Source organism: Stegodyphus dumicola, chromosome 1, assembly GCF_044657685.1.
Source record: "Stegodyphus dumicola isolate Sdum_Otavi_A_Nest chromosome 1, ASM4465768v1".
Lineage (NCBI taxonomy): Eukaryota > Metazoa > Arthropoda > Arachnida > Araneae > Eresidae > Stegodyphus > Stegodyphus dumicola.
Genome location: NC_140768.1, coordinates 77,850,796 through 77,878,411, shown reverse-complemented (window position 1 = coordinate 77,878,411; position 27,616 = coordinate 77,850,796). Strand labels below are relative to the sequence as shown.

Genomic DNA, 27,616 nt, shown 5'->3' with positions numbered 1-27,616 from the left:
TTTGTACAATATTATTTTATTGTGCATAACATACAGCTGATGTTTTAAAAATGTGCAAAAACATCATTATCTCATTTCATTCTCCTTGTGCTTTACCCCTTTTTCTTGAGCATCTTCATTTTTTGGCTTCAAAACTAATATTTGGCAATGTATACATTACTTTTACCACATATTTATATACAGTATATAATGAATTAAATAGTACACTAAAAATTTAAGTTTTATTTTCATCATAAAAATTTTAAGTAGGCCTTCAAATTCATAATTTTGATATAAAATTATAAAATGTAAATATACATAAAATATAAGCAAATCTTAAAAATTTAATTTACATATAATAAAATTATTCTTCTATCTATGCATGTATTAATGTAATGAAAGAAAAATATATATTAATTTTTTAACAATTTTTAAATATAGTTATGACATCTAAATTTGCTTCCTTATGACTTTCATAAGAAATGAATTAACAGTTTCTTAGAAAAGGATTGATGTATTATACTATTCAAACTGTCAAGAAGGTCACCATAACACAGTTCTGGTTAATCAATGGGTTAAAACTTTTAAGTAACACATAAAAACAACATAGAAAGAAACTTGAATTTGAGATACAATATTTAAATTCCATTAAAAATAGTGTTCCATAACATATATAGCTATACACAATTTAATTAAATAGTGACTAATAATGAGTATTCTAGTCATAAGTGTAATAAAAATGAATTTTTCAAAAAAAAATTTCCTATAAAATATGATGTCAAACAAAAAACTTCCTTCTTATATAAAATACACAGTTCAAGTTACTAGAATTAAAATAATAATAGTAATAAAAATTAAGCAGCATTTCAGCAGTCAAGAATTATGAAAGGCAATTAAATAAATAGCAAAAGTTTAATTTTCATTTTTATATAAATTATTTTCATGATTGTAATCTTTGATTGTTCATATATTTAGGATGTATAGTTAGATATGCATATACAACAGTAATTAAAAAAATATTATAGTAAGATAATCAGTATGAGCTATACATATACTGTTTACACGAACCAACATCAAAAACCTTTAAATGTAACAGTCTTGAAACAAAAATTTTGTACATTCATTGTTATTTTTGGTACTAATGATTATATAATAGAAAACTAATCATTTTCTAAGTCTCGCATAAAAAAGCTTGACACTTTTTAGATTACAATTTCTTATAACTTCTTATTTTGGCTCGTCGTTTTTCATCCACATAATGTAAAAAATGTAAATTTAGCTTGAAAATAAGCATAATTACCCTCTATAATCACTATAGTATTATATATATTGTCAATAGACTGAGAAATTAACAATTTGGTTTATCATGTTTGTGAAACAACTTTTAAACATTAAATGTATATGAGTATTTAAAAGAATTATGTCATAATATAAATGATTGCTACTGAAATATAGAGAGTTAAAGTAATATTGAAAATTGGCTAAGATTTCTACTATTTTTTGAAGCTGAATGTAAACATAATTACCCTCTATAATCAACTGAGTATAATATATATTGTCAATAGAATGGGAATTTAACAATTTGGTCTATCACATTTCTGAAGTAATTTTTAAACATATTAAATGCATATGAGTATTTAAAAGAATTATGTCATAATATAAATATAATACACATGCTACTAAAATATAGAGAATTAAAGTGATATTGAAAATTGGCTAAGATTTCTACTATTTTTTTAAGCTCGAGGTTTAGAGGTAGGTGTGACGTTTTTCGTATCAAAAAGTTTACGCACAAAGAAAACTTGAAGTGTAGAAGTCAAGAATATCACAGTGCATTGTGCTATGGACCATGATTGTATATAACTGTGGTTACTGTCCACAAGATACCAATCTTTTGACATCTGACGACGGGAATGATCTTGATATTTTAACATTTCTCCAATTTGCCCATCAACAGTTTGAAGGGTAGCCTAAAAATTTGAAAAGTAATTAGATAATTTTAAAACATTCGTTTATTTAATATCCATATTTAAAAATAAAAACTAAATAGCTATAACATGGGGAAATATAAAATTCTATATAATGCAAAAGAAAGTAAAGCAATGCAGATATACTACTATACAATTATTATTATATTTCATCTTAAAATGCCTTACATCTTAGCTTAAAGCTTTACTCTTATATATATAAACTCATTTTGACTTTCTCTTTGACTTCTAGATATACATATTTTCTCTATCTTAAAACTAACTATTGTCAGTTAATTTTTTTTTTATTGGCAAAGCATTCAAAATCTCTCTCTTAGGGAATGGATTTTTAAGGGAAACTGGCTTGTATTTATGTTATGCATGGACAAAACTACAGGCCGTGTCTAGGCTGCAGGTCAAAAGTGTTTCACACTTATTCTGATTTTAAGCCAATAAAGGCCAGAATATAAGTCATTATTTAGTATGTGTTATATAAGCTTATGAAACTGATTTTAAAAAAACTGTGTTTTTTATTACAAAAATTGAATTTTTCTTTGACTAGTGAGCTGTGACCAAAGCAAAATTTATAATTTTTATGTACACCTGAAAGGAAAATCCAATGATTCATAATTATTCCATAAAGTGTGAAGTTTTTAGTTATGAGTTTGTGAGCTTAGCTTCATATTTCTAATGTCTAAAAGAGTTTCCAGTAAGATTTTTAAAAAGAAATATGTAAAATTTGTGGATATTTCATATTTAAATGGAAAAAAAATATTTTTAAAATTTACAATTTTTAAGATAATTTAAAAAAAACATCACTTTCAAAAAAACAAAGAAAAAGTGATGGAGGAATAAATAGGTCATTCCATAAAAAATTTTACTCTACCTCTCCTTAGAAAAACACACGACAATTTTAAATTCTACCTTGTATGCCCTTCGATGTAGTAAACCAAACAGCAATGAAGTTTAGCAACAAATAAATAAGTAAACAACTTGCAGAGTGTGAAAATTGATGTTTTTGGAGTTTTTTATTAATATCTCAATTGATTAAAGTCCTACAAAGATGATAATTTTCGAAATGCCTTCCCACGAATTTTTGGAATCCAGGGGTACCTCTCTTGAAACTCAGTTCCCACCATTTCGGGGAAGACAGTGTTACACGCAAACAGACAGGTGTGCACAGATTTTAACAGTATTAATTTTATCATAAGGAATGAAACTTTCACTGAGCAGTTCTTATAATTTATTCTTTAAATGTTTTCACTAATCATTAATTGTTTGTAAAAGTAGTGTAACACCATTTATAGTTTTGAAGATATAAATTTAACACTTACCGTAAAATTGGCTACAGTAACATCCATGTCTTCTAATTCTTTAACGTAATCTTCCCATTTGTCACGTTTAAATGAATTAACATACATGCTGACTAATTTAGAAGCAAATCGTGATAAAGAGTTGTCTATACATAAGTGGTAATAACCTATTTTAAAAAAATACAGAATATGCTTCTATTAAAAAGTACAGATTACCTAATACAGCACATAACAGAACACTACAGAATGATAGGCTTAAATATAGATCATAAATCTTAATGATGGTGTATTTATGTACATAAGGACCAATTTAAGATGAGTATTGGTACTGTAGGCAACGCAATATGTTTTAAGAACATATTGTGAAATAATGAACATGTCACTTCAAACAATAGCTATGTATTTATTTTTCCTAACGGTTTCACAGATGGAAGAACAATGAGATCAAATTTAAGACACAATAATATGAATTCTAAATTCAATTTTGAATGCATTTTTGAATAAAATATTTATTTCAGCACATTTTAGATCTTATAATGTAGCACAAGTTAATGAGAATATTGTAAACACTAATGCAAAGTAACAATTTCACCAAACTTAGTTTTTCATTTTACACTATAAAAAAATATGACAATGTACATTTAATCAAGAAAATTTCAATCAATAATAATAATACATTTTGGTAAAGGTGACCATAGACTACAAAAAGTTACCTCATGAGCCACATGCAATCCATGGGCTTGTAGTTGGCAACAGTGATATACAGAGGTACCACTGGATATGAGTTGGCATTCAGGCAAAATTTTATATCTGGATACAAGTAAAAATTAGGAAACAAGATCAAGTAAGAGGTTTGCTGTGCCACAGTAGTTGGCATTGAAAATAAAATGAAGAGCAAGCTCGCTCATTCAGTTCACATAGTTAGTGACCTTGTACTAAAAGCATCTCTGTTACATTTTGTTCTCACATCTTCACATACATGTTAGTGAAATTTATTTTGCCACTATTTATAGTGATATATTTAATGTAACTATATACTTATAATTATTATTAAAATATATTTGTAACAATGGGTCCTAAGAAAGTGAGTAATGTGAAGAAGCAGATGATGTCTCCAGAATTAAAGCACAGAATCACCAATAAACAAGCAAAGTATGCATTTAGTTTGACTTGACTAAGCAGTATGAATGTATTTATACCATACTTATAACACTGAAGCAAAAGAAGACTATAGAGTCAGTTAAGGGCATGACAACAATATTGAAATAGTGGAATTTTATAAATGAAAGATGGAAAACTGCTGATGGAGATGCCAATGACTAAAGACCACCATCTGCAAAAAGGCACAAGTTATATACTGTATATTTGAGAAGACTCCAGGCTCTTCATGTAATGAACCTGAAGACATTCAGTGCAAATCACCATTAGTTTGAAAACTTTAAAAAGCGAACTGGAAATCACTATATCATCAGGCATAGTGAAGTAAAGAGCTGAGACATGAAGACAGCAAAGGAGTTCCTCCAAACTTTTGTGGCACTTATAAAAGCTGAAGTGTGTATTCTCCAACAAGTCTTCCATTGTGACAAGACTCTTCTGGAAGAGAATACTACAGAGAAGTTACATTACAGTAGAGGAGACAAAAATGCCAGGCTATAAATCCATGAGTATCTTTCAGCTGCAATTAAGGACATTCTAGGAAAGTGGAAGGTAGTTGCTGAGTTCACTAAAAAAACACCTAGACCAAATTGCAACATGTCACACAACAGACTGTTCAATAACAATTCTTTAACACATTTCAGAAATACTGTTAAAAGGAGGATAAAACAAACTTACATGGACAAATTTCTATTGAAACATACTTTAAATGGAAGTGAAGAAATATTGGAAAAAAGGTAGCAAACCTCATTAAAGAATAATGAAGGTAGAATGAGTAAAGTGCAGTAACTATATACAATAAGCTTATTCCTTTACATTCTTATTTATATGTATATATTTATAAAAAATTTTTATTAATTTTCTATGTAATACAGTTCATTTTTTCTTATTTGAAAATACGTACAAAAAATTTGAGATTGTTATTTGGGGAGCTGGAATGGATTAATGGTATTTAAATGGGGAATATACCGGGATATGAGCAAGACTGGCTTATGAGCTCGGTCATGGAATGAATTAAACTCATGTACATCATAATGTATCCCGTTACATTATGATGCATTGTGGGGGGGGTGCAGAATTTAGTTATTCATCAAAAATTACTTACTTTCAAAGCAATGACTGATGAAAATTATGTTATGATTACTGAAATATGTAAATATTTATTTCATAAATAGGAGAAGCTGGGAAAGCTTGCTATTAAAAACAGTTTGGTAACTATTCCTAAATACATCACTATTGCATCTCTACACTATGTTCTTTTGGGGAAGGGAATATTTCTGACAGATTAATATCACAAGACATTAGAATCTGTTATTTGTTATCCCATATTTATGAAATTTCAGCCAAAATAATAATACTTTTGACGGAATGAGAGCTGCCAAGAAGAAGTTCCACGGCTAATGCTCTGTGGGTTCTCTTCTTTGTTTCGGGCTATGGTCATTTTTATTCAAATTTTTTTCTTTATGAAAGACAGACATTAATATGAAAGCAAATTTAAAACCATAATACTGTCTAAAATGTATAATATATTTTAATGCTGAAGATATATCTCTCCTTAATAGAGTTAAAATAATTATTTTCAGCATCCAAACTTCATTTGATGGACATCATCAAAAGCAAAAAATTAATTTTTTGTTTGGACAAAGAGACAATCTGAATCATGTGTTAAAAATTTTGTGTATGACTTTAATGTTCGCAGAAAAATAAATTGTGTATGAGACAATAACTCAAAAAATAATATCCTTCTATGACCTTTTCAGTGTTTAGTCAAATATGGAAATAAATTGGTTTTACCTCATGTGTACAGTACAAAGTCCGTAATCCAGACTCGTCGGGACTTAAGCGTTTCTGAATTATAGATCATCAATTTAAATCTGGTAAGATGGCATGCACAAATTATACAATTAAAAATATGAAACCGTAATTTATGAAATAAAGAGCAATTATGATCTAAAGGGTATCAAATTTACAAAAAAAAAAAAAATCTTAATAATATTTATTTGTTTACTTCATTAAAAATTTTTTTCAAAGCGTGCATGCGTAAAGTTTGTGGCTTTGAGGTCCGGATTATACATCATTCCGAATAACGGACGTCCGGATTACGGACTTTGTACTGTATATATTTTGGACCCCCCCCCAAAAAAAAACAATTAGACTTTTATGGATGCATTTCAAAAAGAAGTTTAACTTTCATATTTCTTTTTTTCATTAAGCAGTTTGGTGTAAAATTTATATTTTCATGCTGAATGCATGTACTAATTTAAAAATTAAACTTTCAATCAATCCAAAGTCAAAATAATTTCGTACATTTAATTTTTAAATTTCAAAACCATTATATCAAATTTAACATACAGCAACAGAAAAATAAATTAGTTTTCAATAACATTTTACCTCCAGGGTCAGCAGATTGCTCTTCATATTCAGCACTTGGTTTCCAGTAATAAGGCAAGACTAATTGACCAGATGGATGTCTTACTGCAAAACCTGCCATTCCATCACCACCTCGCATAACCTGCACAGAACCAAATGTTACACATTACAGAATAATTAAAAGAACATGGAATAAAAAAGCTGTATTTCATATTGCAAAAAGAATACATTCCGTGTTACAAATTAGGGGAAACCACCTAATCAGTTAGTAATTATATATGATAAAGAAATTGAATAAAAATCACAAACAGTGAAAAAGAAACACATATCTTCAAATACTCCTTTCTAATTACAGTGCAGTTATAACATCCCTAAATATACAGTAATCACTGTCATGGCACCTACCAATGACTAGGTGACCAAAAGCATGAACCATTGGTAGTTTACCCCAAGTTCTGTTCCTAGTGATTCACGTCCATCAAAAGTGAGTTTTCATTTATATTAAACACACATTAATATTCAATTAAAAAACACATGTTATTCTCATGGTTAATTGCCAGAGCTAACTTAAAACGTTATGAAGTAGTCAAATTTCAGTACACCTACCTGAAATGTGTCAGACAACAGAATTTCAGAACCCCAGTAATTTTCCGATTTCATCATAATGGTTAGGTTAGGTTATTTAATTATGGCAAAGCCTCGAGGGCTAGTATCTGTCTAAGGAAAGAAATGCCTTCATGGAGGACTTTCTAAGGGAAACTGGCTTGTATACAAGTTACACATGGGAAAACCACGAAAACACCCATGCAGCCAACCCGTTTGCGGGATTCGAACTACCAGTGTTCAGCGACTTTACCGCTCGGCCGCTGGATCATCATAATGGAGATCTCACTTTGTCAAGCACCTGAATCAGAAATGTAATCATTCCACTCATAACTTAAGTCATTCAACAATGCATCTTAAATACCTCAGTTTAATTGTCTTGAACCAAAGGCCATATTTGTTTCCGCTACCATTCGGTAGTGACATTATACGAATGATTTCTGGTCCATATTCTTCTTATAGCCAAGCCAGGAATTTCAAAACCCCCAAAATCGACTAGAATTCATCTTACAATTCAGTATTTACACGCCCTCTAGAATTAAACAATCTCACGACAAAGGTTAATATTGACAATGCTAATCAGTCTGTTCGCAAATAAACTCAGCGATGCTTTTAATTTAGCTGTTATTTTGGTTAAGCAGAATTTATATGCTAAAGACAGCTGTTAAAATGCATTTGAAGTAGTCATTTCAGGAACAGACTCGAATAGGAGCTGCCAACTGCGATTTCCTCAATAAAACGTAAATTATCCATAGGCTAATGCAAGATTAATATTTTAAGTACAGTATAATGATAAAATGGTAACTTAGATTGAAATTATATCAAAAAGCTCAAGAGCAGAAATCAACACAATCACCCTATTCAGAGGTACAAATGACAATGTATATTGTAATGAATATAAAACCTGGTACTTTGCAGACCATTTCAAATACTAATTCATCCTAAATGATTCCGCTACGCTCATAAAAATGGCTGTTACCCTCCACTGCTAGAAAACTAGATTAAATTTGCTACTTCAACGGACATTAAAAGAATGATAAAAAATGCTATAAACATTTGTAAAGGAACAGTCTTAGGTAATTTTGTTGTTATTGTAGTTATTAATGTTGTTACTTTATTATTATTATTATTAATATTATCCTCATTTTTAAAAGGGGCCGAAACTATCAGAACCTCTTAACACTAGATTTCTCTATGACAGCTCATCAAGTTCACTAATACGCTGCACAATGCTGTAAAAATGTGCAGTGTTGTTAAATAAAAAAAAAAAAACCTCTCATATTGCAACGGCAGCTGTTTTGTGGTTTGTTAAAATGAAAGGTAATCTATATAATCTCTCTAGCAGCTTAAGTATCATTGTCTGTTCTTGATTAAATTGCAGATATTTGATATATTCTTTAGTTAAGGCAAGTCTGTATTTCCGTATTATGCTTTCCAAAATATTCCAGGACTGAAACAGTGATATTATTCAGTTTTAGAACATTATCAATTATATCATGAAAAACTTCCAAACTATCTGAAATTACCAGTTTTGATTATTATTTGTGAATTAATATATATACATATATACAGTCAAAAGTCGTTAATTCGGACACCCATAATTCGGAATGATCTATAATCCGGACCTCAAAACTGAAAACTTTCTGCGCATGCGCCGCGTTGACACATGCGCATAGGCATTTACGCGTGCGCGTAAGACCTTTTACGACTGCGCATATGAGTGTGCGCAAGTGCAGAATACGTTTTCGCGTGCGCGTTTTATGTATAATAGACGTATAAGCTAAAATTATCTAATTATCTATTTCAGTTAATGTTGATGATTGCGTTGTTCCTTAATTTTCGAATTGGATCCGGCTTATTATTTTTTGCAGACTGTAAGAGCAATTTTATAAAAGTAAGCTTAAACTTTCGATTATATCAAATAGAATTTCCGATATATATTTGTTAATATGTAAAGGATCTAAAGCGAAAGTATGTTTTGAAATCCGAAATCTGTTTATCAATTTCACGCTGCTCGGCGGGGGGAACGCAACGGCGGGCGCGTAATGAATTGGAAGTTGATTTGTCAGCACTATCCTTATCTTCAGCGCAGATGTTTTTATTTTATTTGGCTTATAATTCCTTACCAAATGTAGTATTTCATCTCGATATGCTCCGTCTTTGATATGATTTAAAACAAGTTTCTCGTCATTATAATTCGCTTCCGATAGCAAAGAAAAGTAAGAGAGAAAGAAAAGAAAACGAAAAAATTTCGATTGACAAATTAGTCGGTGTTCTTGACACAGCAATTATAGGACTTGAACAGCGGAACTTTGTAACTGAACAAGAAATTATGTCTGTTTAATAGAATTAAAGAGAAAGTATTATCACATGAAACGAAGCAAAACTTAAACAACTTACATTGAAAGAAATGTTTAATAAAGTAAACAAATAAATATTAAGCTTTTTGCAAATTTTGATACCCTTTAGATCATAATTGTTCTTTATTTCATAAATTACGGTTTCATATTTTTAATTTTAGAATTTCTGCATGCCATCTTACGAGATTTAAACTGATGATCTATAATCCGGAAAAATCGATAATCGGGAATCGCCGAAGTCCCGACGAGTGCGGATTAACGACTTTTGACTGTATATGTAATGATTTCGAAGCACAGTTGCCATGGCTGAGTGATAGGGCGCGAGGAAGAAGTTGATACTACACTAAGTTCAGCAATTATCATCTTTATTTCCAGATTCATACCGTAGAAAATTTGAGATTATGTCAAATTTCTAACAAACTAATGGACATATTTTAATGAAATTCAGTAACAATATACTTTTGTAACAGAGAAAGAGATGCATTATTCAAAAGTCATTTGATGTATGCATGATTATCATTAAAGTTCACAGTGCTGGGATGTCTAAAATCCCCAATGTGATATCGAACTAAAAATAAATGTAATATGGGGTATGGCTTCCTCTCGCAGCCAGAGAACGTAATGGCATACTGGACAGGAGGCTGTGGAGGAGTAACTGTGGCAGTCAATTGCACTTCTGCGGCAAGGCAGTTTTCAATTACGGGATGGTTCTCGGAGGGGGATTTCAGGATGAAATTGCCGTTCCAAAAACATCCCAGACATGCTGTATAGGGTTAAGAACAGGGCATCTAACCCTATAGATCAGGGAACCTAACATATCTCCCCGATCCATGCAGAGAATATTCTCACTTTTCAGGACCAAGTGTGCCCCTGAAAGTCAAACATAGGCCTTTAAGATTTCCTCTCTATACTACATTGCAGTCAGGCAGAGCGGTAGCTAGGGGTTTCATTGCGTGGGGACATCTTAAGATTTTGCTTCCTTTCTATGTGCCAATAAAACTACGTTCAGACAGCGGCATAAAGAGCATAGAGGCATAAAATACGGTAGTTCCGTTCACACCTGCGAGACGGGTGTCTAAGCTGTGGCCAATGACAGAAGCTAAATTTGCAAACGCGTGGATGTGTCTACACCTTTCGCGCACTGTTTTTTAGCTCGATTGATTTCCCGCGCTCACTTTGCTTATTTTCGTTATTTTGTGTCATGGTTTTTCAGCTCACCACAAAGTTGTTCAACAGAATGCTCTTTTATCTGCCCTTCTTATAAGCCAAGAGGATACGGAAGATGGTAAAAAAAAGAAAAAGGACGAAATGGTCTAGAGATATTTTTTTGGAAAGACCGATTCTTGGTTGGCACATATTTCTGTGCAAAGCAGTATGGAATATTTCTGCATTGTACTGTAGTACTCTCTTTACTACAGTCAAAAGTCGTTAATTCGGACACCCATAATTCGGAATGATCTATAATCCGGACCTCAAAACTAAAAACTTTCTGCGCATGTGCCGCGTTGACACATGCGCATAGGCGTTTACGCGTGCGCGTAAGACCTTTTACGACTGCGCATATGAGTGTGCGCAAGTGCAGAATACGTTTTCGCGTGCGCGTTTTATGTATAATAGACGTATAAGCTAAAATTATCTAATTATCTATTTCAGTTAATGTTGATGATTGCATTGTTCCTTAATTTTCGAATTGGATCCGGCTTATTATTTTTTGCAGACTGTAAGAGCAATTTTATAAAAGTAAGCTTAAACTTTCGATTATATCAAATAGAATTTCCGATATATATTTGTTAATATGTAAAGGATCTAAAGCGAAAGTATGTTTTGAAATCCGAAATCTGTTTATCAATTTCACGCTGCTCGGCGGGGGGGAACGCCGTGGCGAGCGCGTAATGAATTGGAAGTTGATTTGTCAGCACTATCCTTGTCTTCAGCGCAGATGTTTTTATTTTATTTGGCTTATAATTCCTTACCAAATGTAGTATTTCATCTCGATATGCTCTGTCTTTGATATGATTTAAAACAAGTTCCTCGCCATTATAATTCGCTTCCGATAGCGAAGAAAAGTAACAGAGGTTATTGAAAACGAAAAAATTTCGATTGACAAATTAGTCGTGTTCTTGATACAGCAATTATAGGACTTGAACAGCGGAACTTTGTAACTGAACAAGAAATTATGTCTGTTTAATAGAATTAAAGAGAAAGTATTATCACATGAAACGAAGCAAAACTTAAACAACTTACATTGAAAGAAATGTTTAATAAAGTAAACAAATAAATATTAAGCTTTTTCTTTTTGCAAATTTTGATACCCTTTAGATCATAATTGTTCTTTATTTCATAAATTACGGTTTCATATTTTTAATTTTAGAATTTCTGCATGCCATCTTACGAGATTTAAACTGATGATCTATAATCCGGAATCGCCGAAGTCCCGACGAGTGCGGATTAACGACTTTTGACTGTATAAACATGCACATGCATATTTATATATATATATATAATCTTCTTCAATTTTTATGTATAATTTCTCTTAGGAGAAATACGATATTATAAAGATGCCTAATTAAAAAAAAAATCGTGAGGATAAGTGACAGATAGCCTTATATAATATTTTTCCATTTTGTAGGTGTGAAAGCAGTTAAACGTAAAACAGTATTTAAGATACATTTTTTTTTTTTTTTAAATTTTCAATCAAAAGGAACATGTTTCTGTGCTTAGCACTCCTTATTCACTGTCACTGTCGATCACTACAGTAGTTGGCTGCAGTAACAGTATCAATCATCACTAGTACTAGTATCCCACAACTGGTCATCATGAGCAGCAACCACAACTAGTACAGTACAATACTATGAAACGTTCATCCAAACAATGTATTTTATGCTCAATCATTAAATACATTTTGCTGTGTTGCCAGCTGGTTGTAAACATCTATTTCTATTAATTTGCATGTATAAGCCTTACCCCTGAATTTCATATGCTTTTCTGAAAAAAAAAGGGGGGGGTTACAATCGAGAGACTACAGTACATAGTAAACACTAACTTTCAGGAATTTTTGTGGATAATTCTGCAAACTGGTATGTTTACATCATATGAGTAATTCAAATTAAACTCTGCTGTTGCTGTGAGATGTCATAGATGTAAGTTTCATCCACGCCCCGTTGTCAGAAATAATTACTTTTAATGCTTTTTCATTTGCCGACAGATTATGACAAACAAAAAGAGTTTAATTTAACATATGCTGTCATTACTATTTACGACCAATATCTCAAAAGTAATTTCACATTGACAATTTTAGGTTCCCAAGGCTTCAAATACAACAAAATTATAAACATTCATACCTTATCCAGGAATTTCAACCAGAGAAATAACATGAACTTAATGATTTAAATTCCATTCAAATGATAGTAATAAAGAGAGGATAATAATAAACAAATACTATTCATTAAATTACAGTCCGTGTTATGAATAATCTGTGCTATTCAGTTTCATTAACAGTAAATTCCTTTCATGAGACCGTAATTAAAAAACAGAACAGAACATCAACAGGAGACAAAACTGTCTAGACTGTTGACTGTTGTTTTAAGGATATTTTCATTGCATTTTTTCCTTCTTGGAATTCAGAAGAGCATTTTCTTAAAAGATTAATATTTTATTACTTATACAAAGCTTGAATACCCTAGCTACACCATTGAATTTACTATTGTGGCTATTCTTAAATAAGTGAAAATAATCTTTTTGTTTTTAAAAGTAATATTTTTACCGTAAAAAACAGCAGATTCTTGATATTGATTTGATGTTTTAGTAGTATTAATTGATGAAGTTTGTTTGGAAAGAAAATCAGCATTTGAAGCAAATAGCAATACAATATTTCCAGCTTTGTCAATAAATTTATTCTCAAATACAAAAATAATTAAACAGGAAGAAAATGATAGTAATAATTTATGCCAAAATAATAAACAGAAAGAAAGTAATAATAATAATTTACACAGAAAAAATAAAATTTTTGCAAGCATGCACTTTTTAAAGAATTTTCATAATAAAATTAAAAATAATGGATGGGATCAATCATCTACAGGATCATACACAGAGTGCATGATCCTGAGCTTAACTTTCGCTTTACGAGTTTCATCCATATTTTTTAATTTATTGTGAAAACTCATTAAAAAATGCATGTCATCATCGTAGATTTCTAGCGAGATCAACTCATATTTTTGTTCGGATACGATGTGCTCCATATTAAAAAAAAAATGTCGCCTTCGATGTGACAGCGAAATCGTCTAAAGCAAGCCGCTTCGGTTTAGCTTCGCTCTGATTGGTCGACGCTTATCCCAAACTCGGCGTTGAAAACTTGGAACTTTGTGCCACGAGCCTTAAACCAGATTGTGTGACGTTGCACATACTGGTTGCCTTGGCAACGCAGTTCGGGTTTAACCACTTATGCCCTTTATGCCCCCGTCTGAACACAGTCTAAAATGGACAACATTTCATTAAAATTTTCGTAGCATCATTTGGCGCCCCCTGGATGCTACGACTGGGGACAAATGTTCACTCTTGTCCAACCCTAGCTACACCACTACACTTAGGGAGCCATAATCAAACACATGCAAGGGTCTGCGGCCATCCAACCTAATTGCCTGCCCAAACCGCTACACCTCCACCACCGTAATGATTCTTTTCTCTGATAAGGTAAGGATGGGATCGTGTCCCAGGCTCTCTCCAGATACAGATACGTCCAGAATCAGTACCCAGGCTGAATCTCGACTAATCTGTAAAAAGCACGGTGCTCCACTGAAGTCTGGTCGAAGGCACACGTTGTCTGCACCATGTTAAACTCGCTCTCTTGTATACTGCAGCGAGTGAAACGCAAACAGCAGATCTTCTGGCATACAGACCTATCTCATGAAGCCTTCGGACGTCTATAAACCGTTAAATTTGGTTCCATTGGCAGCATACAATTCACGTGAAAGCTATGAAGCTGTAGCAGTCCAGTGTCGTCATGCTGAAAGTGTCAAATAACGATAACCATTCGTCGTTATGGATCTTGATCGACCTAGTCCAACTCTAGTTGATATGGATGTAGTATTCTGAAATTGTTTTCACAAATTGTAGACGATGCTGGGCGTTACATTGAGGTCTGCAGTCATCTGAGCCTATGCCTCCAATCTACCGACAATTCTTCATTTCATTCCGTCATCCATACGTTCGTGGCTACTCATTTTACCTGACTCCGTATCATATTTACCCAATTGTTGCGAGAAATACGGCGAATGTCATAAAAGCTCCACAATTACAGCTCCACAGATACGCATGTGCACGCTTACATATTCGACTCTGAATATTTGCATAATTCTTCGGCGGCAAGATTAGTAGTTTGGTTTCAATACTTTTCATAAAAATAGACATAATTTGCAAATTCTCTTAATTTTGCACACACGTTAAATTACATGATTCAAAACTCAATTTTCAATGTTGAAAATAACTGAGAACAAAGTTGCGGAGCTTTAATGCCAAATTAGCCCTGAAGGCAGGTAATTAACGCAAGAAATGATTTGCTTAAAATTACTATATGATATTCTAATTAAATCAAGAATGCTGTCTGCAGTTTAAATAATATGCAGTAATGAGAGTGTTACAAAGACATGCGTCACATCACTCAATTATACGTAACTGTTATGAATTTATTAAAAAAAACAAAATATTAAGTGAATGACTTCAAAAACAAAACTTCAACAAGCAAACGCAAAAAGTGCAATCTAAGATTTTTAAATTATAGCTTAACACATCATAAAAATGTTTACATTTAAATATTAAAAAAATAATAAAAAAGTGTAAAGTATTATAATTTTTTTTTAAATTGTAGCAATTATATAGCATATATCGGGAGAAATATTTTTTATTAATTACAGTAAAACTACTAATGTTTACAAAATTAACAGCTGGATATATTATTAATTAAATTATGTCAAATTACTATTACTAATTTATATCAATCAGATATATTATTTAAGAAGTGAAATAAGGATTTAAAGTACCGTAGTTCCTGACACGCACTTTTTCTTCCAAAATGACATGTCTAAACCTTGGATGTGTCTAATATAACTGTGGCATTGACGCCTATGGAAATCGCAACGGTGATGTTGCGTTGAACAAAACCAAGGGTGAAAGACTATCAACGCATAAACGGCTCCCGTTTTAACCCGTTTAGAACGTCATGGCTTTCGCTGAACTTTTTTTTAATTGAAACATCTGAAATTCCATTTGAAATCCAACAATTTGTTCCCCCCCTCGTTAATTAACGAAAAAACAGGTGTGAAAGTTTCAAATGATCTCATTTCTAGTTCCTAAAAAAGGCGCTTTCGCTCTAAATATATTTAGTAACCTTTCACCTAAAGGTAAGGAATCCCAAAAGAATCCGTTTAGGACAAGAAGATGAACTGATACAATGCATTTTGGGGTGTTGTATACTTTAGGGCTACACAAATGATGTCCAGCTGACTGATGGGAGTTCTCACAGGTGTGATGAGTTGTATAATGAATAAACGTTGGTTTAAATAAATTTATGGATTTTTTTTTTTTTTTTTCCTATTAAATTGTCAGCAGGTTAAAAAAAAAAACGAAATCAGCCTCTATGCGGTCAAGTCGTAAATTTACAACCCCTTTTTTCACGGGGGGAGCTGAAAAGGAGGAATAATCTTGCTCAGGATCTTGGGAAAATGTGGGTGTCGTTTAAACATCTAACTTCTCTACATTCAGTTTTATACAGAGGAAAATACAAATTGAATTCTTCGAATGAATGCGATTTTGTCAATGAAAATGTATTATTGAACGATAAACTGTAAGGCAAATAACATCTTTTTTAAAAGCCATAGGGGTAGAAAGACAGATATTTGTTACATCAATGAATTTGTAGTAATTATTGAGTTTTTCATTTCGAAAACTATGTTACATGTATGTGAAGTAGCTGAGTATCTGAGAAAACAGTCATAACCCAAATGGCTATCAACCTTTTCACGTCTAAAGGACTGTTTTTCAATTACATTGTAGTCGCTGCTTTTTGCTTAATTTTCTAGTGACATATATAAACAACAATTGTTTTTATTTGAGATTTATGAATAAAAAACTAGACGGCGGAAAATTCTTCAGAATGAAGTTAAATAATACTGAAAAATACATTATTGATGCATTTTTGGGTTTTATATGTAGTAGTTAATATGGAATCCTTAAATTACATATCTATGTATATATATATATATACATAAAAATATAGCAGTTTGTTAAGCTACATATTTATATATCTATTGTTTGGTCTGGTTTGTTTGATTACAGCAAAGCATTCGAGTGCTACTTGCTTAAGGGTAAGGATGCTTCGTGGAGAACTTTCTAAGCAAAAACTGACGCGTATGCACGTTACACATAGGGAAAACCACGAAAACGCCAATACAGCTATCCCGTTTACCGGGATTCGAACCCCGGGTCGACCTACCAGGGTTCAACGACTTTACCACTCAGCCGCTAGTGAGCTACACACACATCCACACATATACATTAAATCATATTTACATGTCCTTTATAAAGTATAATTGAGTGCAATTTAATCATAAAGAGTTAAAAAATATTCTATGGAATTACTTCGCTTCGTAGACTTGTTAAGCTTCACCAAATTTCTTAAATAGAATCTCAATGCTAGTTCCATTTCCAAGCCGTTTATGTACCTTATTTTTTATGCTTTGAATTATATTGAAAGAATTATTTCACCTGATTATAGCTGAAAATGCAGTTTTTTAATGAAGAATTTAAGGATAAGAAGAGATTTAAGTCCTTTTCTAATTATTCTTGAAGAATTTAAATTTAAAAAAAAAAGGGCACATTAATAGGGATCACTGAACTAAGGTGCTCAATAGAGGACAGATTAATTAGCTACTAAATTTTGATTTTCGTTGAGTAAAAATGAACTCAACTGCATTCTATAAGAAAGCAAATATTAAAAAAAACGTATTTTATATTCCGCAGTCATAATATTTTTTTTAAATATTCAGCTTATTCAAATATTCAGCTAATTCATATTCAAATATTCAAATCCATTATAATTAGTAATAAATCGATATAGTAAATAAATAATTAAAATCAATTAAATGGAATTTTAACTTCAAAACATTTCGCATCCTATATAATTTGTCTCCATTCTAGTACCATGTACATCCTTGTATAAATTACTGACTTACAGTGAAGAACAGAGAACTCTGTAGCTCCATTCAAGTTTTTATTCCTGATAAACTGATACTGAATGAGACCTAAAAACACTTATATCTCCCTTTATGATCCCTAACGCACCTGCTTATTTTTCCCTTCGCAATTAACGTCAAGGTCCCCCTCTTGACCGCATTCGAGACGCCACCAAAAAAACAGTCCGCTAGCCAAATAATTTTTTATTTTTTAAATTTTCGGGTCCCAAATTGAAGGTGCGTCTTATCCCTTTCAGGGGCGCAATGTTATGATTTTTTAAAAGTTATGAAAAAGTAAGCATAATGACATGCAATGGTCCTATAGACAACATAAATGAGTTTAAAAGATTTTTTTCGTTCCTCTTTATGGAAAGGGGACCGGTTTCGCTTTGAAACCAGCGCCCCTCTAGAGCATTTAAGACTAAACATTCGCTTATTTATCTTTACTTTGCTGAAAAGTATCTGAACGTAACCCAAATTGCAGATTATACTAGTAAATTACTGAACAACTAATGAAGTAAGTAATATTTGCATAAACACGCATTTTTAATTATAAATAAAAAATTTAAAACAGGAAACAAAAAAGTATGAGACAAAAAGTAACTAATAATGCACTAAATTACTTACATAAAACTATGAACTATTTTGAAAAATTATGTTAAAAACTAAGAAAATTATATGTAAAAATAAAATAAATTAAGATGCATACAATTATTTTACTGTGAACTAGAAGCATAAGAAAAGCGACCGCTAAGAGAAACATAATAAAAACGCAACTGTGAGTGTTTTTCAGTGTTCTCTGTGTCTCTGTAAAAAATAAGAAATGTTTTCCCTCTCTCAAAAGTTCCATAAATCCTCATCGTTCCCAAATCGAGATCGCTGAGAGATAGATTATTTATTTATTCTGAACAAAAATGGTAAACCACAGTGTTTGGAATGTTTACAAATCATAGCTATGTGTAAAGAATATAACTTGAAGCGCCATTGTCTTTCCATGCATGAAAAAAAGTATCATTCGTACACGCGAGACATGAAAATACCACTAGTGAAAAAAATTTAAAAGCATCTGGATCATCAAACGATTTATTTTAATCAAGAACCAAAATTTCAAGAAGCATCTGTAGCTGCATCGTTTGAAGTTTGTTTAAAAATAGTAAAGGCAAAGAAGCCATTTTGGAATGTAGAATTCATCAAAAAATGTGCCATAAAAATGGCTCAAGCATTTAATGACAACGAAATGGTAAGAAAATTTCAAACAGTATCACTTTCTCACCAGACAGTAAGCCGACTTGTAAACGAGATTAGCAAGCATGTCACTAATAAATTAGAAAAACCTAATCAATAGTTGCTGCTATTTTTCGGCAGCATTGGATGAAAGCACAGACATTTCCGATACAAGTCAAATGCTTATCTTTATAAGAACTGTAAATGAAAACTATAATTATTCAGAAGAATTTTTAAAATTGCACTCATTACACGGAACAACAAAAGGTGAAGATATTTACAAACAATTAAAATGTTTAGTACAGCAGTATGACGGATTTGACAAGTGCATTGCTATTGTAACCGACGGTGCTAGAGCTATGACGAGCAAAAATATTGGGCTCGCGGGACTTTTGCAAAAAGAAAGAATAACATGTCGTATGTTACACTGCATTATCCATCAGAAGGCATTATATGTTTTATCTCTACAACTAAAAGACGTAATGGATAAGGTTTGCAAAATTGCTAATTTAATTCGCGGCGGAAATCGTTCTCTTACACACCGAAAATTTAAAACATTTTTTGGATGAGTTGGAAACTGAGTATTTTACATAGTAGCGTTCGTTGGTTAAGTGCTGGAAAGTGCTTGATGAGATTCTTTACACTTAGAAAAGAAGCTTATCTTTTTCTCACAGAAATTGCCGTCGATGAAAATTTAACAGCAAATTTAGTTGATAAAAATTTTATTTATTCACTTGCTTTCCTAACGAACATTACAAATTATTTAAATATTTTGAATAAATCCTTGCAAGGACAAGATCAAAATGTGCGTTGCCTTTTATAAATATGTTACTGGATTTAGAAACAAATTAAAATTGTTAAGGTTTAATTTTAAGCAAAATAATTTATTTCATTTTGAATCTTGCAAAGAGATCTATGAAGAAATGAAGTAATGTAATATAGAAGCGAATTTTAAAATATTTCTACCCAAATTGAATATGCTAATTACAGATTTCGATGAAAGATTTTCTCAATTGGATGATCTTAAACCGTCTATTGATATATTTTGTGATCCAATTAATATTGATATCAACTCCGTTGATCTTAAATATCAAATAGAATTATGCGACCTGCAGGCTGACCCATTTTTTACGTCTCGTGGAGTAACTGGAATAGAAATATTCAAATTTTTAGATAAAGAGAAATATCCAAAATTGAGAGATTTTGGACTTCAAATTGTATCAATGTTCGGAAGTACATATATCTGCGAGCGTGCATACTCCGATACGAAATATATCAAAATATAGATACAGTTTGAAAGTCAAAATATAGATACAGTTTGAAAGATTCCACTCTTGAAGATGTAATTAGACTTGCCACAACAAATATTGATGTGGACATAAAAGACATTGCTGCTAAACAATTACGGCCAGAATGTTCTCATTAATATATTACGAATATTTTAAAGTTTTCTTTTTAGTATAAATAAAATATTTTTTTAATTAACATAACATAAACTGACTTTTCATTTATCAACCTTCTTGGCCCCCGAAATGTTTAGTGAAGAAAAAAATGCCCGCGGGTTATGATAAGTTGGACAGCGCTGATCTGGAGAGTAAATCCATTCCTCATCTGCCATGGCTCGATAGATCACTGGACCTGAATCCTATATAGAATACGTATGGGACATGTTGGAATGACGGATAGCAGTGTGCTGCCAGGCCCTTCTACTAGGTCAGACATGCATTATCGCTACAGCAAGCGATCAACGACATTATTGTCTTATTGCTTCGCTGTTGTCAAGCGTACATTTCAACTAGAAGGTATCATTACCGTTATTAGCGCGATGTATTCCACTGCACATTCTTTCGACCTATTTGGTTTTTCGGGATGCAATGATCCTAATATATGTTCTTTTGTATGTCTTTACTTTACTGTTTGTTATGTGGTCACACCTACCTCTTGGAACAATTTAACAAATATCGTTTAAATAGTTTTTGTTTTATTTCGTGTTTTACCTTTGTTGCTGATTTTTTGAGCAAGAGTGCTGAAAAAGGAAGAAATCTTGATAAGTTTATTTGGATTATCAGGAAACGAACGAAGGTCTCTGCCTATGGTAAGGGATGCCTTCGTGGAGGGATTTTTAAGGAAAACTGGCTAATATTCACGGTATACATAAGGGAAAACCCCGAAAATTGTGACACAGCCAGCTTGAAATGCAATCTAAACCATTATCTAAATATACAGTATTAGGAGTATCTACTATTAATTCTAACACTGCTGAAATATTTTACAAAAATTATAAATAAGCTATATTATAAATCATATGAACATGTATTATTCTAAATTATAATAGTTAGAAATATTAACATGGTTTAGCGACCATCTCTCTTTACAAATAATTCCATTCAATCCTGAAACTAGATAGGAAAACAAGCCAACTGTTGAAGATTAATCTGTACCAAGGCGTTAGAAACGTCTTCTGTTAACCAGAGTTATAATGCAAAAGTTTATAAAAATTATCATTTAAATATAAACTAATAAGAGTACAATACAACAATGTACAAATTCTACATACATGGAAACTTGAACACAATACAATAATATATGCAATAAAAACAAATGCATGACGTGGCCTTAAAAAAGAAATGGATAAAGAGGGAATTAAAAATCCCAAGATATGAATATAAAGGAGATTTCTGACTGCGGTGAGGTATAGGGAAGAAATCTTACAGCTTTATATTCGGTTTAACACAAGTGAAATTGAATGAGAGTTCATTTTTATGCACGACAGTGCACGTTCGGATAAAGCTAACTTGACAGATAAATTTCTGGAAAGTGAAGATATTAACCAGACAGATTCGTGAAACAGATCTCTAGAATTGAACCCTGTAGAACATGGCTCTTATGTAGGCACTGTAGGAGTAGGCTGATTTGGTTTGTTTGATTACAGCAATGCAAGCAAGGACTATCTGTTTAAGGGCAGAAATGCCTTCGCGAAGGACTTTCTAAGGAAAAGTGGCTCGCATTCACATTACACACGGGGATAACCACACTGGAGAAGGAATGGAATCGACTGCCGGAGTCTCTTTTCCAATATGAGTCACGCTATCAGGAGCTGCAGGATTATTTGAAGATACCATTACCTTCTATTAACCTCACTTTTTTTTTTTTTTGATCGACCTTGGAACTTCTAGACCTTCCCAGGCAATGAGCTTTACGCACGGTCAGGTTACTATACCATAAGTGTTGTATGGCATACTTTTTTGCATTATATCAAGTTATGTCCCTATCCAATTTCATTAAAACTTGTCTATCAGCTGTGAAGACATCTTAATTTTGAACATCAGAGTAGATATTTAAGATCAAAGATCACATAATTTTATTATAAACTCTCAGTCTGCATAAAATCGTGAAAGACAGTTTCTAGGTTCAGGTCGTTACGCAAAACCGTGTTCTTTCTGAACTAATGGTGCACTGATATTCTCAAGGCCTTAGTCTGAGCAGCTTGGACTTCCTGTGTGTTTCTGCTACAGCTGTTCACATCGCGCAGCCTGCATTAAAAGAGTAAATAAATGATAAAAGTGCCCATTTGTAAAGCAAATATGAAGATATAAAAAATATATATATAATAATGTTTAATTCTTATTCATTGCGATTGCTTGTAATTATGAAGGCAGTCATTTCTTCGATTAAGTCATGTTGCATGCATGCAGAATTCCGACATGCAAAGAATTACGTACTAAATATAACCGAATACTAAATTTTTTTTCTCTAACAGATTGAAAACAGGCGGAAACGAATATGACACCTAAAAACAGTCTATCGATTATTCAATAGTTTAGATAAAATTCGAATAATTTCAGAAATGGAAAGCGGTACTTCAGTATATTTTGATTTTTTTGGAGAAGAGAACACGTATCAGATTCTTTCAAAATACAATAGAGTATTTCTCTAAAATTTATGCCAAACTAAGATTAAATTTTGTCTAACTTTGAATTTCTTTTAAACGGCAGGCAGAACAGAAATAAAAGTGTTTTGAAAGTGTAAATGAACGTAACTATGCAATTAACATTGAAGAAATAAAATAACAATCAATTCTGAGTAGCCTATGCATTTGTTTTAAACAAATTTATAGATTACAGCAAAACATATGAGAGCTATCTGTCTAACACATGGAGGTATACCTCCATGGTCTAACAGCAGGAATGGTTTCGTACGGATTTTTCTCAACTCTGAGTGTGTGGGCACCGCGGCGCCCGCCGCTGTGCGATCACAATAAAAAGGCTTTACTTTTCGATACAATTCTGTGTGAAAGTTTCTCATTTTTAATGAAATAAAATTCGCATCCAAAACAGATACCAATGCAAAGCGAAATACAACCGATCTCTCTCTCTTTTTTTATGTGCATGTATTATTAATTCTATCCAACGATAAATTCACCTTGAAAAAGTAAATGGTGCTCGCCGCCCAACAGACATTTTCTAGAATGTGCTATTAGGGATAAAAAGATTGCGAACCCCTGTGCTAAAGGTTTGGCTCATTTGATTACGGCAAAGAACACAAGAGACTGCCTAGGAGAAGAGATGCCTTCGTGAAGGACTTACTAAGGAAGACTGGCTCGTATCCATGTTACACATGAGAAAAACCATGAAGCCACTCCGTTCGCGGGAATCGAATCCATAAAAGAGAAAGAACGGTCTGAATATGCTAAATATTCATAAAAGTAGCTCTTGAAGAGAATCTCGGCCTATTTGCAAAGAAGTACGGTAAAAAGTTAGATTATTTAAGCCCTTCAAATGAAGTTTTGTGTCCTGTGTACTTGTTATACATATGTGTGTGTGTAAGATTAAAAATATGAGAGCAAACTTCTAATATTAATTGGCCAAAAGCCCCTTCATTTTAAGCACGACATTTCCCCTTTCTGTATCAAAAATAATAGCTGCTTATAATGCATTAATCGAAATTGCGTCATTTCAAAATTATTCCACTTCATACAACTTTACTTAACGCTGCAATGCAGACACCTTCTATCCAAGCACAGATTCAGATTTCTATTCAGAACCGAAATTACATTTAACTCTTCCATGCTTTCTTCTGAATGCGTCACCTTTCGGCTTATCGCTTCGCTCTCGAAACAACCTTCAAAAAATATATTTTTAAATTCATCCAAAGTAAAATATTCTTTAAGAAGAAAGTACTACAGCGCTCAGTTGATTTGTAATGGATTAAGTAAAAATTTGTTCCAACCACGAATAAAAAGGAAATAGTTGAATTTAATCACGTCTGCAAGTTCATCCTTTTTTATGCATTTATCTTCTACGCCTCCAATTTTAGCGTCAAGTTATTACAGCAAGTCGATGCGGTAAACTTCTCCAGATTTACTTCCCTTGTAACAATATTGAAAAGCCGATTACGTAGAGAGAGCTTTTGAAGCATACACAGAATATCGATAATGAAAAATAAACTGCCGTGGCAGATTTTAAATATTCATTTTAATGCGAATTGACATTTGGGGGATATAAATAATTTAGCACACTAATCGTGCCTGTACTAATGTTGCGATAAGATAACAGCGCAACAGCAGTCTAGTAGAAACAGTAGCGAAATGCGTTGTGTTCAGAACAAAATCTTAGTTCAGAATGGATCAGTTTTGGTTTCAATACCATTTGATTGGTATTGAAATCAAAATTAACCCATTCTGAATTACGATAGCGCTCCAAAATTATAATTTGCTATTGCTGAGTTTTAGTTCGCAAAACTATTTACGTCACCAACCAAGTCATTTGATATGGTTTAATCTAAAAATGGCGCAGACCGCAGAAATTTTTTATAGCAGTTACTATTTTTAGATCAGAAAGGGGGATATACCCAAATTAAAATGAAGTTTTATGGGGCTTTTGCCAATTAAAATTAGAAGTTTGTTTTTCATATTTTTTATCTTACGCACGCACATATATATTTACTTGTAATAAGTTAATAATTAAATCATTAAAAAACATGACTGCCCCTTCGATTTCTGTATCCGCCACTGTTTACAACAAATACATAACTAAAACACATTAACAGGCCGTGTAAAATTGCTTAGGGCACCGCCACTAGCTAAGGAGCCAACTAACAATTTTGCAAGGAATAAAAAGACATTGTAATTTTGACTGTTTCAGAAAAACCTGTTTCGATCGGAAAAGGTGTGACGAACAAACAGATCGCAAACAGTATAAACTGTAGGTTATAGGAAACAAAATCCTTTTTTTTTTTTTAAATGTCTTTTCTTACGCCAAAAATGACCTACATTCGATCAGTCTATTCACTAGGTCGTTAAACTCCTATCTTGACTGCAACTCATAAAGAAGCGTCTTACAGATTAGGCAACAATTATGTTGATTAAATGTACAAAAACTCTCGGGGCTTTTTGGGTTTTCGCTTATTTCTTCGTTGACCGGTCGTCATCACCACTTTCAGTTTTTTATATTAATATCCATTTTCGATCTTCAAATAGACTAATCTTTAATCTGTCAGGAGAAAATGCTATTGCATTATATAATTATTAGTTTTATACTTATTGATGCTAATTTAAGCAATTAATAACTAATTAAAGAACAAAATACCTGGTTAGAAAAGAACGGACTGCAGCAAAATCTTATGATCAGATAAGATAAAACAGCACAGTTGAGTTTGAAATATTCATTTTAAAATTTTAATAAGCTTAGAATATTTAAAGAGTTATAAAATAGCCTCTTTGTTTTCTTTAAAAAATCGGGACTAAAACATGTAATTTGCTTCTTAATATATATTTAAGTTTCATAGTTACTGATTTACAATTTGCAATTTTTACTCATTCTTCTTATAACAGTGCATTAAAAAATCGTTTGACAGGCAATTGTTCTAAATTTAACAATAATAACAAAGAGGAGGAGGAGGAGACCAAATCTTGTTGATTCCAAAATGTAATATCTCGATTATAATTCAAAAATCTTAATTTTTTTGCAATTTCTGAGTAACTTTTAAAATCGTAAACAGTTCGCAGAATCGAAATGTTCTTTATACATTGATATCGTACAACAGAAAATTAAACGAATTTTAGATATCTGCATACACAAGCATTTATAAAAGACAGCTCGGTTTTCGGCATAAATTCGAAAATATAAAAATATCTATAATAAATACTTCATAATTAATAACAGTAAAATGGGATAAAAAGCTGCGAGAAAAATTCATACGTATATAAATTTGTTTCATTATTTTTAAAATTTGCATAAAATTTAAAATTACAAGTATTTATTTGATTTATGGCAAAATCCAAGCGTATTATCTCTTTTAAATTAAACATATGTCAAGACATCATTAAGAACATAATTCCTTTAGAAATTCATTTTTTGAAAATTTATCATAAATATAAGCAAGTAAATTAATTTTACAATTAATTCTTGCAAACAGAAGTCAATTAGTGTTCATTGCAATACCTCTTTCAGGCTAGAAGCAAAGAAATTAATAATCGACACCCCTCCCCTCTTCCCCCCCCCCAAAGAAAACGCATAACGCAGGCGCTACAAAAAGACGATCATTTAAATCTACACAATCAACACGTGGCATTCATTCCATCTGGCAAAATGACATCTAACCCGGTTTCACTTACCTGAAAAGCGACGTAAAATGTTGACCCAGGATGAATGTACTGGCTAAAGCATTCTTCCTTTCCAGCATCAACATGTATTTTAAATTCATACGCTACCCCTATGTTTTGGTTAAATGTATACGTTTCGGACAGACAGAAAGTAATGCAACAGCACACTACAATAACACAAATCAACCACTGATCAGCGGAGGCCATGTTTGCCAGCGAGCGGATGCTGAATTATCAAAACAAAACAGGTGCGCCTGGCTGACGGGGTTGCCATATTCAAGTTCAATACCAAATTGGCTCATTTATCACCTTTGAAGGATTTTAAGCAAAACATCACCGCGTCAATCTGAATACCGAAAAATAAATAAATAATTATATTTTTGTGTTTGCTTTCAAATCCACATAATCATCAAATACTGGTAGTCAGAATTTATCTCAATGCAGTGCTTTTACGCATTAAAGTTATCCAAAATCATTACATAGTTTCTAGCAATCCTGTTTTTCTTCATAAAAAACAGAAAAAAAAAAAAAAAAAAAAAAAAAAGCGGGCTTTCGGGTTGCCGGAAAGAATGCTCGTACAGGGTCTCCACATCTATTTTAATCGGCGCTTGACATCGCTGAAATGTGAAATTTCATAATATTTTCATCCAATTCATTCATGACAAAGGCTTAATTATTCTAAGGGCCCTAAAATCATCCAATTCTCAATAAATATGTTTTTATCTCATGAAAACAAAGAAAGGAAGTAAAAATCTCCCAAGAGATTTAAACATCAGCATTACTCAAATATTTAAGCACAGCAAATTAACATCGAATT

At 32.1% G+C, this 27,616-nt stretch overlaps 1 protein-coding gene across 1 annotated transcript; it reads right to left on the bottom strand.

The window, feature by feature from the left end:
* Nucleotides 1-27,033, bottom strand: loj (p24 family member logjam). The gene is made up of 4 exons (XM_035351455.2): nucleotides 26,812-27,033; nucleotides 6,806-6,926; nucleotides 3,281-3,426; nucleotides 1-1,949 (listed from the first exon to the last, which is right to left on the bottom strand). Exons 1-4 carry the CDS (start codon nucleotides 27,004-27,006, stop codon nucleotides 1,716-1,718), a joined length of 696 nt encoding a protein of 231 aa, XP_035207346.2. The 5' UTR covers nucleotides 27,007-27,033; the 3' UTR covers nucleotides 1-1,715.
* Between the last annotated feature and the right edge of the window lie 583 nt (nucleotides 27,034-27,616).